The sequence below is a fragment of the Nicotiana tabacum genome, chromosome 17 (assembly GCF_000715075.1).
Source record: "Nicotiana tabacum cultivar K326 chromosome 17, ASM71507v2, whole genome shotgun sequence".
Taxonomy (NCBI): domain Eukaryota; kingdom Viridiplantae; phylum Streptophyta; class Magnoliopsida; order Solanales; family Solanaceae; genus Nicotiana; species Nicotiana tabacum.
The window spans coordinates 95,190,060-95,205,401 of NC_134096.1; the positions used below are offsets into that span (position 1 = coordinate 95,190,060).

The 15,342-nt window shown below is 40.1% G+C and overlaps 1 protein-coding gene across 1 annotated transcript; it reads right to left on the bottom strand.

Annotated features, from left to right (window-relative positions):
• Positions 1–42: 42 nt before the first annotated feature.
• On the bottom strand, positions 43–3,634 carry LOC107828659 (uncharacterized). The gene is made up of 4 exons (XM_016656019.2): positions 3,495–3,634; positions 3,189–3,383; positions 814–2,253; positions 43–270 (listed from the first exon to the last, which is right to left on the bottom strand). The coding sequence occupies exons 2-4, from the start codon at positions 3,360–3,362 to the stop codon at positions 238–240; spliced, it is 1,647 nt and encodes a 548-aa protein (XP_016511505.2). The 5' UTR covers positions 3,363–3,383; positions 3,495–3,634; the 3' UTR covers positions 43–237.
• Positions 3,635–15,342: the final 11,708 nt, after the last annotated feature.

Genomic DNA, 15,342 nt, shown 5'->3' on the forward strand with positions numbered 1-15,342 from the left:
GTGCTGCTTCCTCAAAATAAAGAAGTAAAGAACAGATAATGACACTCAAAAAACAGCTTAACTTTCATAATGCCTGGATAATTACACGATGATCCCGCCAGAGATGGAAAAGAACAGCCCATCTACTATATATTAAGCCATTGCTGTGGTACCAGGAAATTGAATAAATATGCGTCTACATTGCCCAAAAGCCTTATAAATTTATGGTCTTCAACACCCATAGGGACTGCAAAACTATTACCACCAGCTTCTTCCAGAAAGAGAGACAAGCTGCAAGATTGGAGGAAAGCAAAATTGCCAGAAATTTCAGACATCTAACAAAGCGATTAAAAGAAAAAAGGCACAATGTATATTTTCATATATGAATCCGATCGAGTAGATGTGGATAAAAGCTGAAAGACCAATTTATACAATGGTTTCACGACCTACTATTGTCAGCTAAGAAGATTTCATTCCAGAATTCTGATTCTATTTTAATTAATTGATCCTCTCATTTAAGAAACAGAGAACTTCTCTTGAGAATTGCAAGTATGCAACAGCATTAAACTAGATGAATTCAGTTCCTAACTAAGCATTATTTGAAAATAAATGGTAACATTTAATTAAAAAACTACTATTTCAAAAGACCTTTTTGTCTTAATCATATGCCTCTGTTAACTTACTCATAGAGGATTTCCAGATATTGGGGCATAAAGATATCAACTTATCAAAGATGTGTCATCAGAACACAGCATAAAACTGTAAGCACAATTCAAAATGTCGCAGAGCAAATAATATGGACTCCTGAAATTATTGAGTTTTACTACTACTAACCTGACGAGCAACCTGCACCAACTGTTTACTTCTTAAAGGTGAATCCTTCAACGGGTTTGAATCCTTCAATCTTGGATCAATGTTTTCTATCTCTGCAGTCCTTTTCTTCATTGAGCTTACTAGAGAAGGGTTCTCATTTGGGTTCAACAAGGAATCCTTCTTACGCTTCCTGCTGAATGTATACTTGAGAGGCGTCTTATTGTTACCTTGAACAGGTGATTCCTTACTTCTTTCACATGCTTTGTCATCTCCAAAGATAGATTCAACTGGTAACATGGTCACGTCAAGCAGTGATTTATCATCACCCTCCTCTACAATCACCGACACATCTATCAACTCTTTGTCCTCATTTGAATCTGCACTTGCAGACTTTCTACATATCTTGTTATCTGTTAGAAAACCCGCACCCTCTTCAATATCACATTCATTTGTTAATTTAGTGGATTTCACAGTGCATTCAACTGCATTAGACTTGCTATGAGAAAAAGATGGACACTGCTGACCAGCTCTGATCGGGTGATTAGAATGGGAGCTATGTGACAATGATGCAGGAAAACTATCGTCCAAGTATTTGACGCGTCTTTTCCTAATACTTCTACGAGCAACAGCAATGGTTAGATCCTTGTTTTGTGGCAATCTTTTACCCAACAAGAAAGAACTTCCTGCTACGTTTTTTCTCTCGGTATTAGTGGAAGGACTATCAGGACTATCATAATAAGTGCCTGCATGCAAGCATCTTGCAGAACGAGAAATTGTTGTCAATGGTCGTTGTGACAACATGAGCTTATTACAACGAACCTTGCAAGAGCTATTTTTGGTTTTGCCATATTGAGCTTTTCTTCGTCTTTTTCCTCGGAATGTATAGGGCCGCTGCTTAGAGGGAAGGCCTTTAAGTGGTTTTTCACCAACTAAATTCTCTATTTTCTTAGCTTTAGTCACTGGCACATTGTGTGCTCCAGCATCTCGTCCACTTGGTTCAGTAACCCGTGTAACTTCAATGGGAAAACTTGGATCATCTCCAGAATGCAATCTCTCATCTGCTAAGCTCATCTCTATTGCACAATATCCATTTTGATAAATCTCGGGCTCATTGCTTTTCACAATCTCTGCAGCCAAAATATGATTGTCTGTTGAGTAATTGCACAATGCTATGTCTGTCATGTCTGCTGATTTGAAGACATTGGATCCCAATTCAGTAGGGAACTTTAATGACTCAGAATTATTTAGCTTTGACTTATAACTGTTGCGACAAACCAAATCCTCTTTTACATGTGGTCTCAAGTGATGGAGATGCTTATTCTTTGCCTCATTCAACTGCTCCCGAACATTGTATAATTCTGCTCTAAGATCTATTATCACCCCTTCCGCTTCATTAAGCTGAGCTTCTAATTCATCAATTCTTCTTTGCTTATTTTGGGACAATCTTTCAGCTTCAGTTGTCTGCAATAAAGATAAGGCAGACCACTTGAAACTGTGAGATATAGGAATCAACATCCTGCTAGAATATACTATTATGTCTTTCTAGTGAAATCGCCTCAAAGAATAGAACAGTTGTTTCACCATATGTCTCAGCTTTTAAATCCTCATGCACGCGTTTAGATTCAAAAAAGAAAATATGGTGCCACGCTAAATGTAAGAAGCAATATTCAGCTACATTACTAGCACCAGCATAATTTTAATTAGTGACCTCTTTGGTACTTTAACTCCATTGATGTTAGACAACGGAGAACATCTGTACAAGAAGTTAAGCTTTAAATTTTTTTGCCCTGGACTGACTGAAGTCGTTATAAACTTTTTTTCCAGTCCCTCAAGTTTTTCCCTCTAAACACGCCTTTTTTTTTGTGTGTGTGTGGTTAACGTTGCTGGTATAGCACTCAATCTGTTATGAGTTCTATTCAGTATAATGCTACATTTTCAACAAAATTTAGAAGTCTCTATTAGTCATATCTTTTAGGGGGTGCTATATGATCGAGAAAGCCTATCAATCATATAACTGGTAGAAGGATATATAACAAAACACATTAAAATAACTGCAACAGTGTATTGGTTGAACTAACAGACATGTGAGAACGAACATAATCAAATAATTGTTATGTTTATCGATTGAAGCCTTTGTTAAAGTATCCAACACAAAACAAAAACAAAAACAAAATAGATGGAGAAAAATATAGCATTACTCTCCTAAGCTCTAAAGACAGATAAAATCTAATGGAGCACTCACTATACTAAGAATAAGATCATTCAATGTATAGTTGCTTCAAAAACAAAAGTTAAATTCGGTACAAATGAAGAGACATGATAAGTCGTCAAACCAAACAATTCAATCAATCAAACAAGTAGGCAGCTTAAGTAGAATATTCACAATTTGGAACTACCTTAGTATCAATCATTAATTTCAAACGAAGAAGCATTCGAAGGGCTTCCTCTTTAGTGGAATGCAAATCCTGCTGAAATTTAAGGGCTTTTTGCTCTGAGGCCATAACCCGAGCTGCCGCCTCCTTTGCCATATTCAGAATTATCCCCGCATATGCTTTCTTCAGAGCCTCCATCTTCTACTATCCAAACTAATACTGCTCAAACAAATACTTAGTTAAAATAATTTAATACGAATATTTATTTATACTAAATAGAATTCATCAATTCAATGTCACAAATAAAAAGGGGATCGAATAGTATTCTACCTTACTGATTTAAAATGTTAAATCTGCTTCTATAGCTCGTCCATGGCCGTAATAATTTGAACAGAATTTACCCTTTTTTATGTGAAGAGAATCGCCGCTTTCAGTTCACACTTTTGAGGTGTTTTTCAGTTGCTGGTTTGGGTAAGTTGAAAAGCGCGCATAAAATTGAGAAGGTGGGTCCCACCAAGCGCGGAATGCTTTCGAAATTTTTCAAATTTTGAATTAGTGTAACCCTCAATTCCTCGTCCTCAACTCAACATCCGAACATCGGAACATCTTTGAATTTTTTTGTTTTAGTTAAACAAATTATATCTAGTTATGGTATAAAACATTTTTACATAATTAAATTATTTATTAAGTAATTATAGGTAAAAATTAATAATTTATTAAAAACAATAATTAACTTATCAGTATATAAAACCTTTTTTTTTCTTTTCATGGAACATCTTTAATTGATCTTATTTCTGTAAGCGTCTGTTGTTTTCCGACAAAGCAGTAATAGGAGTAACTATTTTTGTTTTGTGTATATAAGTGTCTATTTTTCTCAAAGATAGTTAAAACTTAAATTTCCTCGATTTAAAATAAGTGTTTTTAAGATTATGAAACACTCATTAAAAAGATATCTAATAATAAATCAAAAAGATTATTTTTGACTAAATATTATTCGTTATATTTCCTCGAATTGTCCTTTTATCTTTCCTCATAACTTTTAGATCATTTATTGGAGCGAAAGTAGATTTGAGAAAAATATAATTAATGCACTTTTGGTCGACACTTATTTTAGATCAAATTAAATTTAGTTAAACTGACACTTTTTTTTTGGATCGGATGGAATATTTTCTAAAAATAAATAGTAGTATCGTATCTAACAGTAACAGACACAAAACCAATTTACCATCAAAGAATGTGGTGCAGCGGATGAGGTTACTCTTTCCTTAACCGGAGGTCTCAGGTTCGAGTTTTTGGGTATGAAAAAATCTTTGGTAGGGAGCGTTTTTTCTCGAATGGCGTCCTATGCGGTGCAAAACAAAATATAATCGGATTTCAATACGAATACCGAACACCGGACGGAAAACCAAAAGAAAGAAACAGAATCAATTTTTCCCTTTTTCCGTTTATAGTCGGAAGAAACAAAACAAAACCATTCAAGGCTGTAACGTCCTTTTAGACACTCTATTATGAGAATTCCATGGGCCCATCATTGACCTTTTTCGGTAAAAATATTTCTCTGTTATGTCAGAAAATTATTTTCTATTTATAAGCATTCTCTTGATAAAGAATATAGATAGATGTGAAGTGAGAAGTGTTTGACCCCAAAACTTAAATTTTGGTTCAAATAATTAATTTCAGTTAAACATTGATTAATTTTAGTTAAAAATAATATTCTCATATCTTATAAATCAGAAAAGGTGGTCAAATAGAATTTACTAGGGAAACAATGATTCTCTGTAATAAATACCCTTTTTCTATCAAGAACAATAGCAGCGTGTATATGATTTTCAATAAATGACAATACAATGGCACTTATGTAATTAAAAGGAATAATTTAATAAGCAAAAGGTTGAACAAAAAAACCTTCCACCTGACAATGATTGAACACCAGATCCTCAAACGGTTGAGGATTCTTCGAATCTGATGAGAATCTTAGAAAAAAATGAAGTCTTGTATTGAGTGAAGAATGAATCTTGTTTCAAAGTGTTGTTCTTATAATTAAATCTCACGTGCCTCTATTCTTACCCTTTTTTCTATTTATATGAGACACATTCCTAGTAAACCCTAATAGTACATGTACAGAGAATATCCACGGAATATTCCCTTTAATACCCTATTTTGAAAACTAGTCATTACAGTTTCATTGACGGTGCTCGAGCTCGACCATGATTGGCACCTCGACCTCAACCTCGACTCATGTTGACTCTTCAGCTATGGGCTTTACTTCATCCTGATCCACCGCGACCAACAATGGCTCGAAAACTCTTTCCTTAGTATTATTTTATTTCAAATATTCTAGAGCGGATTTTGACCCATACAGTTAGTCCCTCCGCTTATTGAGGCCGGCCTCGGGCGGGCTTGATGAGCGAATTATGTTCATCATGGTCGGAACGTTTGAACGAGCTGAGCGAGTCGCGAAGATTGGGCGAATTGGCAACATGGCCCTTCGTGAACAACAAATTTTGGGGTTGTGCTGTCCATGAATTCACATGACGTCACGACCTCACACGTCATCATGACACGTGTTCCCGATGCATCGGTTCGTTTCGCGTGGGACTCCTGATTGGTCCTGCCACTTCGATTCTGATGCCATGTAATGATGAGGCAATTTCGTTATTCTGACGCCCAAACTTCTATAAATAGGGATGGGAGAATGCAATTCCGATTTTTACAGCATTCCTGTATTGAAACCCTAAATCTTCTTCTTCTTCTTCTTCTTCTTCTTCTTCTTCTTCTTCTTCTTCTTCTTCTTCTTCTTCTTCTTCTTCTTCTTCTTCTTCTTCTTCTTCTTCTGCTGCTGCTGCTGCTGTTGCACATTTCCCCCTTCGTCCCAGGGATCCTTATTGTTTTTAAATCCTCTGTTATTATTACCTTCCCTTATTTCGTCGAAAATATGTCTAATGTACCTTCTAAGTTTAGCGTGGGAAACAATGTGATACCTTTAGCGATGGTGTTTTCCCCTCATGCGGAGGATGCTTCTGTGGCCTCCGAGGGCGGAAGCTTCCCAACGGTAGAAGAGATAGTTCCTCGTAACCCCGATATCTAGTCCGACTTCTCAAAACTGCCTGAAGCCGACCCCAAAACTTTTAAATCAACGATGTCGGAGGCTGATTTGAGGGAGCTTAAAGCAAAATATGGTCTCCCCAACCATATCGAGCGGATTCCTGTCAGGTGGGATGCGGTGCAGGTTTATCGCCCTGGGTACTACGCCTTCTATGCCTACCCATTCCAAGTCGGTTACACTTTTCCCATTCTTCCGCTGGCAGATGAGTTATGTCGCTATTACAGTGTTTGCCTGGCTTAGCTTGCGCTGTACGTTTACAAACTCTTGAGGATGCTTACCAAGTTTGCGGAGTTGGCCGGGATCAAGCTCTCACTCCGACATTTGATGAACCTATTCACTCCCAGATTTTACAAAGGGACGTTGTTGAACCTCTGCCACCGATTAGGCAAATGCTTGGTGGTGAAGATGGATGATAAGGCCAACCGCCAATTCTGGCTCAACTTCTTCTTCGTCAGAATTGAGGATGTGGTTGTCACGCCCTGAACCTGGGAGCGAGACCGGCACTCGGTGCCTCACCTAACCTAGCAAAGCAAAATATAAAACTGAATGGAAACTAGCGCTGACTAAACATCAATATAAAGCTGGGCCGACAAGGCCGTCATAACTACTACAACTGACAAACCACCAAAATATATATACTAGGCCTACAAGCCCAACATACTGTACTAACCAACAGGATATGTCTACAAGCCTCTACTGATGGATATATTATGATCGGAACAGGGCCCCGACCTACCCATAATATATATACATACATACAGAAGATGTACACGAAAACCTAGACCCGATAACTCCGAAGGACGTGGAGCTTACCGATCAGGCTGAACTCTGGAAACACCTACTGAGGAGGTCTACCCGTCTGTCTATCTGAACCTGCATGCATGAAATGCAGCATCCCTAGAAAAGAGACGTAGTACGAAATAATGTACCGAGTATGTAAGGCAATAATATAACTGAAAACTGAAACTGAACTGATAATATAATAACTGGAAGTAACTGGGAGTCAAAGAGGATCTGAAGATATACTTACCTGCTAATACTAACTCAACTCCTTCAATATAGTAAGTAAAATAAATGTTCGGCCCTATAAGACTCGGTACGTGTAACTGCTCGACCGTAGTAGGCTCACTCATAGGCGCTCGACCATACTAGGCTCCATATCTCGGCCATCCTGGCTCGCTCATAGGCGCTCGGCCACAGTAAGCTCGGTATATAACTTACCATCTGATCAGAGGTTGCCCAATAGGGGCCTGCCCATCGATTATAACTCGATGATGGTCAAAATATTGTAATATATATATATATATAGACCCTCTACTCTCTTGACTAGAAGAAAATAATACTTAAATAAATATAAAGTCACGATAAGGGAGAATACTGTAACTTTTTAGACTAGGATAATGTGACTAAATTCATGAATACGAACTTCTCTTTATGTCTCGTTGTCAAACATATGTAGTTACGGGATCATGCCAAATGAAGAAAAGGTTTAGCCTTAACATACCTTATCACAATCTTTCCAATCACCAAGTTGAACTCGCCTCTTCTCACCTTTATCTACAACAACGATAATAATACTATCATTAAGTTACGAAAGGCACTACTATCGCATAACGAACGACATGCTTATTTTGTATTAAAACGGACAACATCTCCCTTATAATCCTTACTTCCTCCAAACTCAAGACAATACCAACAACACCAAAAACAACAATAACAACATATATACATTATTTTCCAACCTTATGTACACCACACAATACTACAAAATAGCCCAACACACCCCAATCCCTTCATATACAAAACGACTACCGTAGTAGTGTCAACAACCTAAAAATGTTACGACGAATGACCAGCCCAACATCCTGCATTTATGTGGTGTTTTTTCACACCCTTCCTCCTCCAAAAACTCCACAAAACAATAGTAAATCACGCAGCCCAACAACAACACCAAACAGTCCACAAAATAATCCATAAAACAGTCCGCTACAAGTGAATAACTCGAACTCACGGCTTCCGATCACCGTCCCGTGAGTTCTTACAAATATAGAACAACTTACTATGCATCTACAACAGTAAATAATGGATGAAAGAGAGCAGTAAACTTACCTTATTTGTTGGATAACTCAGCTCCTATCTTGGTTCTTCAAACTCTAGGCTTTACCTCCAATTAGAACTTGAAAGGGAGATAAAATCAACTGGGGTTTGTGAGAAATTTTTGGGAGGATTTTTGCAAAGATTAAGTCTTGTTATTTTGCCCTATTATAATCCTAATATATAAAAGGGATAGGCCTTTAAAAAGGCCTCTTTGAACGACCCGAACTGGCCCAGTTTTGGACGACCCGAACTGGCCCAGTTTTGGATTCTCGCTTAAGCAAGTAGGTGACAGTCTGCGCAGTCTCGTAAAATCGCCCATATCTCTCTACTCTCTGATATCGTATTGACAAACGGTTTAATGAGTTGGAAAATAGACTCATAGATATTTAATTTTATGGGTAGAACACCCCATAAATCTAAGTATATTGGGTGAAAATTGCAGTTACATTTGACCCAAAGTTTCAGTAAAACTTATGAATGTAACTTGTGATGACTTTCATCGACTTTTGTTCCACCACTCGCTTGAATTCAAAATATAACACACGACTATCATACGAATAACATAACTCATAACATAACCTCCTTATCATGTTAAACACACTAGTCTCACCCCAAAAGTACATGCTATAACATTCCCAACTTGTCGGCTTTCAACGAAACATTATTTTCTTCAATTGCTTTAGCTTCTGAACCTTCCAACCCTCTTTGTACTTGTTGTTCATGATCTTCAATATTTGTAACTTCCGAGGTAACATGATTAACTTGCTTTATATATATTCAAAGATGATCTCATTTTTGGGTCCTCCATTAGTTTGCTCACGACCCAGTTTTACGTACGAAAATATAGGGTGTAACATCATCCCTCCCCCTCCCCCTCCCCCGGGGAACATTCATCTTCGAATGTTTACTTTTAGAGACTTTGGATAAATTTTGACAGAGTTTCCTCCGTACACTAGACTATAACCAACCTGCATGTAGCCAGAAAATATACTATGCATGCCACACATGGACAATGTCTATAAATAACAACACTTTGCCTCAAACAGTCGTAAATCATAAATACTGAAAGTCATGAAATAAGATCTTACCTGATGACCTACTAGCCTGAATAGAGTTGTGCTATAGCATCCCACCTCGAGCTATATCTTCAGTTTGAAATAGGTGGGGGTATTTATACTTCATTTCTTCCTCCGCTTCCCATGTCATCTCTTCCACATTCCTGCTTCTCCATAAAACCTTCAAGGAGGCTACCTCTTTATTTCGTAGCTTTCGGATTTGTCGGTCTAGGATGGCAACTGAAATTTCCTCATATGACAAGTCCTCCGTAATCTGTACATCATCTGTGGGCACCACTCTGGTAGGATCGCCAATGAACTTCCGTAGCATAGATACATGAAAAATCGGATGGATTGACTCCAATTCTGAGGGCAATTCTAACTCATAAGCTACTTGGCCCACTCTCCGAATGATCCTATAAGGCCCAATATACCGTGGGCTAAGCTTGCCTTTCTTGCCAAACATCATCACGCCCTTCATAGGGTATACGTTTAAGAATACCCAGTCATTAACCTTGAACTCTAAGTCTCGTTGCCGCACGTCAGAATATGACTTCTAGCGACTCTGAGCTGTCAACAGTCGCTCCCGGATAAGCTTTAATTTCTATACGGCTTGATGAACTAGGTCTGGCCCATGTAACCCAGATTCTCCAACATCAAACCACCCTATAGGAGATCTACACTTACGCCCATACAAAGCCTCGTAAGGAGCCATTTGGATACTGGAGTGGTAATTGTTATTATATGCAAACTCGACAAGAGGTAGATGTTCATCCCAACTTCTTTTAAAATCCAACACACATGCTCGTAACATATCCTCGAGTGTCTGAATTGTGCGCTTGGCTTGTCCATCAGTCTGTGGATGAAAAGCTATGCTGAGATTCACTTGAGTCCCTTGACCTCTTTGAAATGACCTCCAAAAATATGCTGTAAACTGGGCCCCACGATCAGATATAATAGATACTGGTACTCCGTGTAGCCGCACCATCTCCTTAATATATAACTTTGCATAATCTTCTGTTGTATATGTAGATCTGACCGGTAGGAAATGAGCTGATTTTGTGAGCCTATTGACTATCACCCATATAGAATCGAACTTACGATGAGAATGAGGTAAACCCATGACAAAGTCCATATTTATCGCCTCCCATTTCCATGTCGGGATCTCTATAGTCTGCATTAGCTCTCCGGGCTTCTGATGCTCTGCCTTCACCTGTTGGCAACTAGGACACTGGGCGACAAACTCAGCAATATTTTTCTTCATATCGTTCCACCAATATACATCCTTAATGTCATGATACATCTTCGTTGACCCAGGATGAATGGAGTACCACGAATAATGTGCCTCTGACATAATCCTGTCTCGTAGCCCTGCTATATATGGAACACACAGACGACCCCTGTATCTGAGAACCCCATCTCCCTTGAGCTCTAACAATGGATTCTTCTACTGCGGAACTCGCTCTCTCAACTCGACCAACTCTGGGTCCTCGTACTTCCTTTCCTTGACTTCAGCTATGAGAGATGATTTTGCAGTGTTTTGGAGTACAACTCCACCATTGTCGGAATCTACTAACCGAACCCCCAAACAAGCCAATTGATGAATCTCTCTAGTTAATTGTCTTTTCTCGGCCTTTACATGTGCTAAGCTACCCATAGATCGGTGACTTAAGGCGTCTGCTACAACATTAGCTTTCCCTGGATGGTAGAGAATATTAACATCATAATCTTTCAATAACTCAAGCCATCGCCTCTGTCGCAAATTCAACTCTTTTTGCTTGAATATATATTGCAGACTTTTATGATCTGTAAATATATCAACATGAACACCATATAAATAATGCCGCCATATCTTAAGTGCATAGACAACTGCAGCTAACTCGAGGTCGTGGGTTGGATAATTCTTCTCGTGCTTCCTTAACTGCCTTGAAGCATACGCAATTACCTTCCCATGTTGCATCAGGACACATCCTAACCCGACACCTGAGGCATCACAATACATGGCATAACCCTCTGGACCCTCTGGAAGTGTTAGAACTGGCGCTGAGGTCAACCTGTTCTTAAGCTCTTGGAAACTCCACTCGCAAGCCTCCGTCCACTGAAACTTAGTTGATTTCTGCGTCAACTTCGTTAATGGTGCCGAAAGGGAAGAAAACCCCTCTACGAACCTCCGGTAGTATCCTGCTAAGCCTAAAAAGCTACAAACCTCTGTCGGAGTGGTAGGTCTAGGCCAAGATTTCACGGCCTCAATCTTCTGAGTGTCTACCTTTATACCTTCATCGGATACAATATGCCCCAAGAATGCTACAGACTTCAACCAGAACTCACATTTAGAAAACTTAGCATACAACTTACGATCATGGAGGGTTTGGAGTACCGCTCGCAAGTGGTCCACATGCTCATCCTCTAAATTTGAATAGACTAGAATATCATCAATAAATACTATCACGAACAGATCTAAAAATGGCCGGAATAGGCTATTCATCAAGTCCATAAATACGGCGGGTGCATTTGTCAACCCAAAGGACATGACAAGGAACTTGAAGTGGCTATATCGGGTCTTGAGGGCTGTCTTCGAAATATATTTCTCCCGAACTCTGACTTGGTGGTATCCCGATCTCAAATCTATCTTTGAAAAGAATCTAGCCCCCTGTAACTGATCAAACAAGTCATCGATCCTTGGAAGTGGATACTTATTCTTAATAGTTACCTTTTTCAGTTGCCTATAATCGATACACATCCTTAACGAGCCGTCTTTCTTTCACACAAAGAGTACCTGTGCACCCCAAGGTGAGGTACTGGGCCTGATGAAACCTTTCTCCAACAAATCTTTTAACTGCTCCTTCTACTCCTTTAATTCGGCAGGTGCCATTCTATACGTAGGGATGGATATTGGTTGAGTTCCTGGAAGCAAATCGATGCTAAAATCAATCTCTCACTCTGGAAGAATACCTGGAAGCTCATCTGGAAACACATCTGCATACTCTTTGACTACGAGAATAGACTGAAGTGTAGGTATCTCAGCATCTGCATCTCTAACTCACACAATATGATAAATGCACCCTTTTGCAATCATTTTCCTCGCCTTTAGATAGGAAATAAACCTACCTCTAGGTGTCGCTGTATTACCTACCCATTCAAGGACTGCCTCACTCGGAAAATGAAATCTGGCTGCCTTTGCTCGGTAATCAACTGTGGCATAGCAAGCTGCCAACCAGTCCATACCCATGATAACATCAAAATCCATCATCTCTAGCTCAACTAGGTCGGCTGAGGTTTGATGACTACAAACTGCCACCGTCCAACATTGGTAAACCCGTCTAGCAATAATCGATTCTCCGACCGGTGTAGATACCACAAAAGGATCACTTAGTATTTCAGGCACTATACCAAACTTCCATGTGACAAATGGGGTAATATATGATAAAGTAGATCCTGGGTCTATCAAGGCATAAGCATCGTGAGAGCAAATGGTCAATATACCTGTCACAACGTCTGGTGAATACTCCTGGTCCTGTCGACCTGCTAAAGCATAGATACAGTTCTGATTAACACCTGAACTGGAACCTCTACCTCTGCCTCGACCTCTACCAGTCGAAGACTGAGACTTGCGCCCTGAAGGATGCATAGACATAGATGATCCTATTGCTGAACTTGCTGGTTGTGCCATACCCCCAGAATCTCTATTTGGGCAATCTTGCATCATATGCCCCGGATGCCCACATGTATAATAAGCATCGGAACTTGCTCGGCATTGGCCCAAGTGTCCTCTACCACATATGTCACACCGCGGCAGAAATGACCATGTTTGTCTTGAACCTCGATGTCACTGCAAAACCGACACCCGTGAGCTCTCACCTGGTCCTGACTGAGTATAACGGTCATACCTGTAACCCTGTAACCGAGGTGGCGGAGGCCTAGGTGGCCGTCCGAAGTACTGGGGCCTATAACTACCTTGAGACTACTCCTGAGACCTGGGAAATCTCATCCTCTTATGCTGCCCTTGCTCAATCCTCTCTGTACCCTGCTATCGACGCATACTTCTTTCTATATTCTGAGTGAATACCTGAATCATGGAGATATCCATATTATCATGCAATGCAGTGGTGGTACATGCCTCGGTCAACTCTAGGGCTAACCCTGATATAAACCTGTGGATCTTGTCACGCATAGTAGCAACTATGGATAGTGCATATCTGGCTAATGAGTCAAAACAGAGACTATACTCTCGAACACTCATATTTCCCTACTTGAGGGCTAGAAACTAATCGACCCGAGCCTGTCGGATCTCCTGCGGTAAGTACTGGTCAAGGTAGGCATCTGAAAAATTCTCCCAACTAGCTGGAGGTGTATCACGTGCTCTGGACCTCTCCCATACCTCGTACCAAAGGATGACTATATCTCGGAGTCGAAAAGCTGCTAGCTCAACTGCCTCTTTCTCTGTGACATGCATAACCCGAAAGATCCTGTGAAGCTGATCTATGAAATCCTGCGGGTCCTCCCTCTGATCTGTCCCCGTGAACTCTGGGGGACTCAAAGCAATAAACTCTCAGACCCTTGAACTCCCAGACCCTTCAGAAGATCCTGCACTAGCTGATGCCCGAGCTTGTTGCTGGGTAGCTACCAATTGTGTCAACAAATGCACCGCACTCCTCAAGTCCTGATCTGGTGGAAGTGGAGGGGGAACTGGATGTGCGGTATCCCTAGGAATCTCCTCAAGTGGTGGAGGAGCTGGTAATGGCTGAGTAGGGGTCTCGCCTTGTGCCTCAGACTGGGACCCATCTACTGGGGGTACCCTGCTGGTCCCCTCACCTATTGTTGTATCTCCCCTATGACTAGTCGTAGTCTTCTTAGTCATCGTCATCTGGGTATGCAAACCCCAACACGTAAGTTTAACTCAGATTTCCTATAACTCAGTTCTACAACATGATTTAGATTTGAAAGAAAAGGGTAACCAACTCCTAAATCCCCTGTAGTTCCCTGCTTATATAATGTGGTTCACAACACATCAATAAACAAAACCCTACTAGGCACGACTTGTAGACTCCCTAGGACATAACTGCTCTGATACTAAGTTTGTCACGCCCCGAACCTGGGAGCGAGACCGACACTCGGTGCCTCACCTAACCTAGCATACCTAATTGCGACTAAGGGACTCTAAACATATAATGTCATAATTTGACCATGGGGCCACCTTGCATGACAATTTGCGAAGAAAAATATAAAACTGAATAAAAACTAGCGCTGACTAAACATCAATATAAAGCTGGGCTGACAAGGCCATCATAACTACTACAACTGACAAACCAACAAAATATACGTACCGGGCCTATAAGCCCAACATACTGTACTAACCAACAGGATATGTCTACAAGCCTCTACTGATGGATATATTGTGATCTGAATAGGGCCCCGACCTTCCCATAACATATATACATACATACAGAAGATGTACACGAAAACCTAGACCCGATAACTCCGAAGGACATGAAGTTTACCGATCAAGCTGAACTCTAGAAACACCTACTGAGGAGGTCTACCCATCTATCTATCTGAACCTGCATGCATGAAATGCAGCATCCCCAAAAAATAGACGTCAGTACAAAATAATGTACCGAGTATGTAAGGTAATAACATAACTAAAAACTAAAACTGAACGGATAATATAATAATTGGAAGTAACTTAGAGTCAAAGATGATCTGGAGATATACTTACCTGCTCATATTGACTCAACTCCTTCAATATAGTATGTAAAATAAATGTCCGACCCTATAAGGCTCGGTACGTGTAACTGTTCGGCCGTAGTAGGCTCGCTCATAGGCGCTCGGCCATACTAGGCTCTATATCTCAGCCATCCTGGGCTCGCTCATAGGTGCTCGGCCACAGTAGGCTCGGTATATAACTTACCACCTATTAGAG

Bases quoted from the DNA above. Each gene is read 5' to 3' on its own strand.
- LOC107828659 (XM_016656019.2), bottom strand. From the start codon at position 3,362: ATGGAGGCTCTGAAGAAAGCATATGCGGGGATAATTCTGAATATGGCA. The intron at 2,254-3,188 runs GTAGTTCCAAAT...TCTTTATTGCAG, and splicing joins AATTAATGATTGATACTAAG to ACAACTGAAGCTGAAAGATT. The intron at 271-813 runs GTTAGTAGTAGT...CCAATCTTGCAG, and splicing joins TGGTGCAGGTTGCTCGTCAG to CTTGTCTCTCTTTCTGGAAG.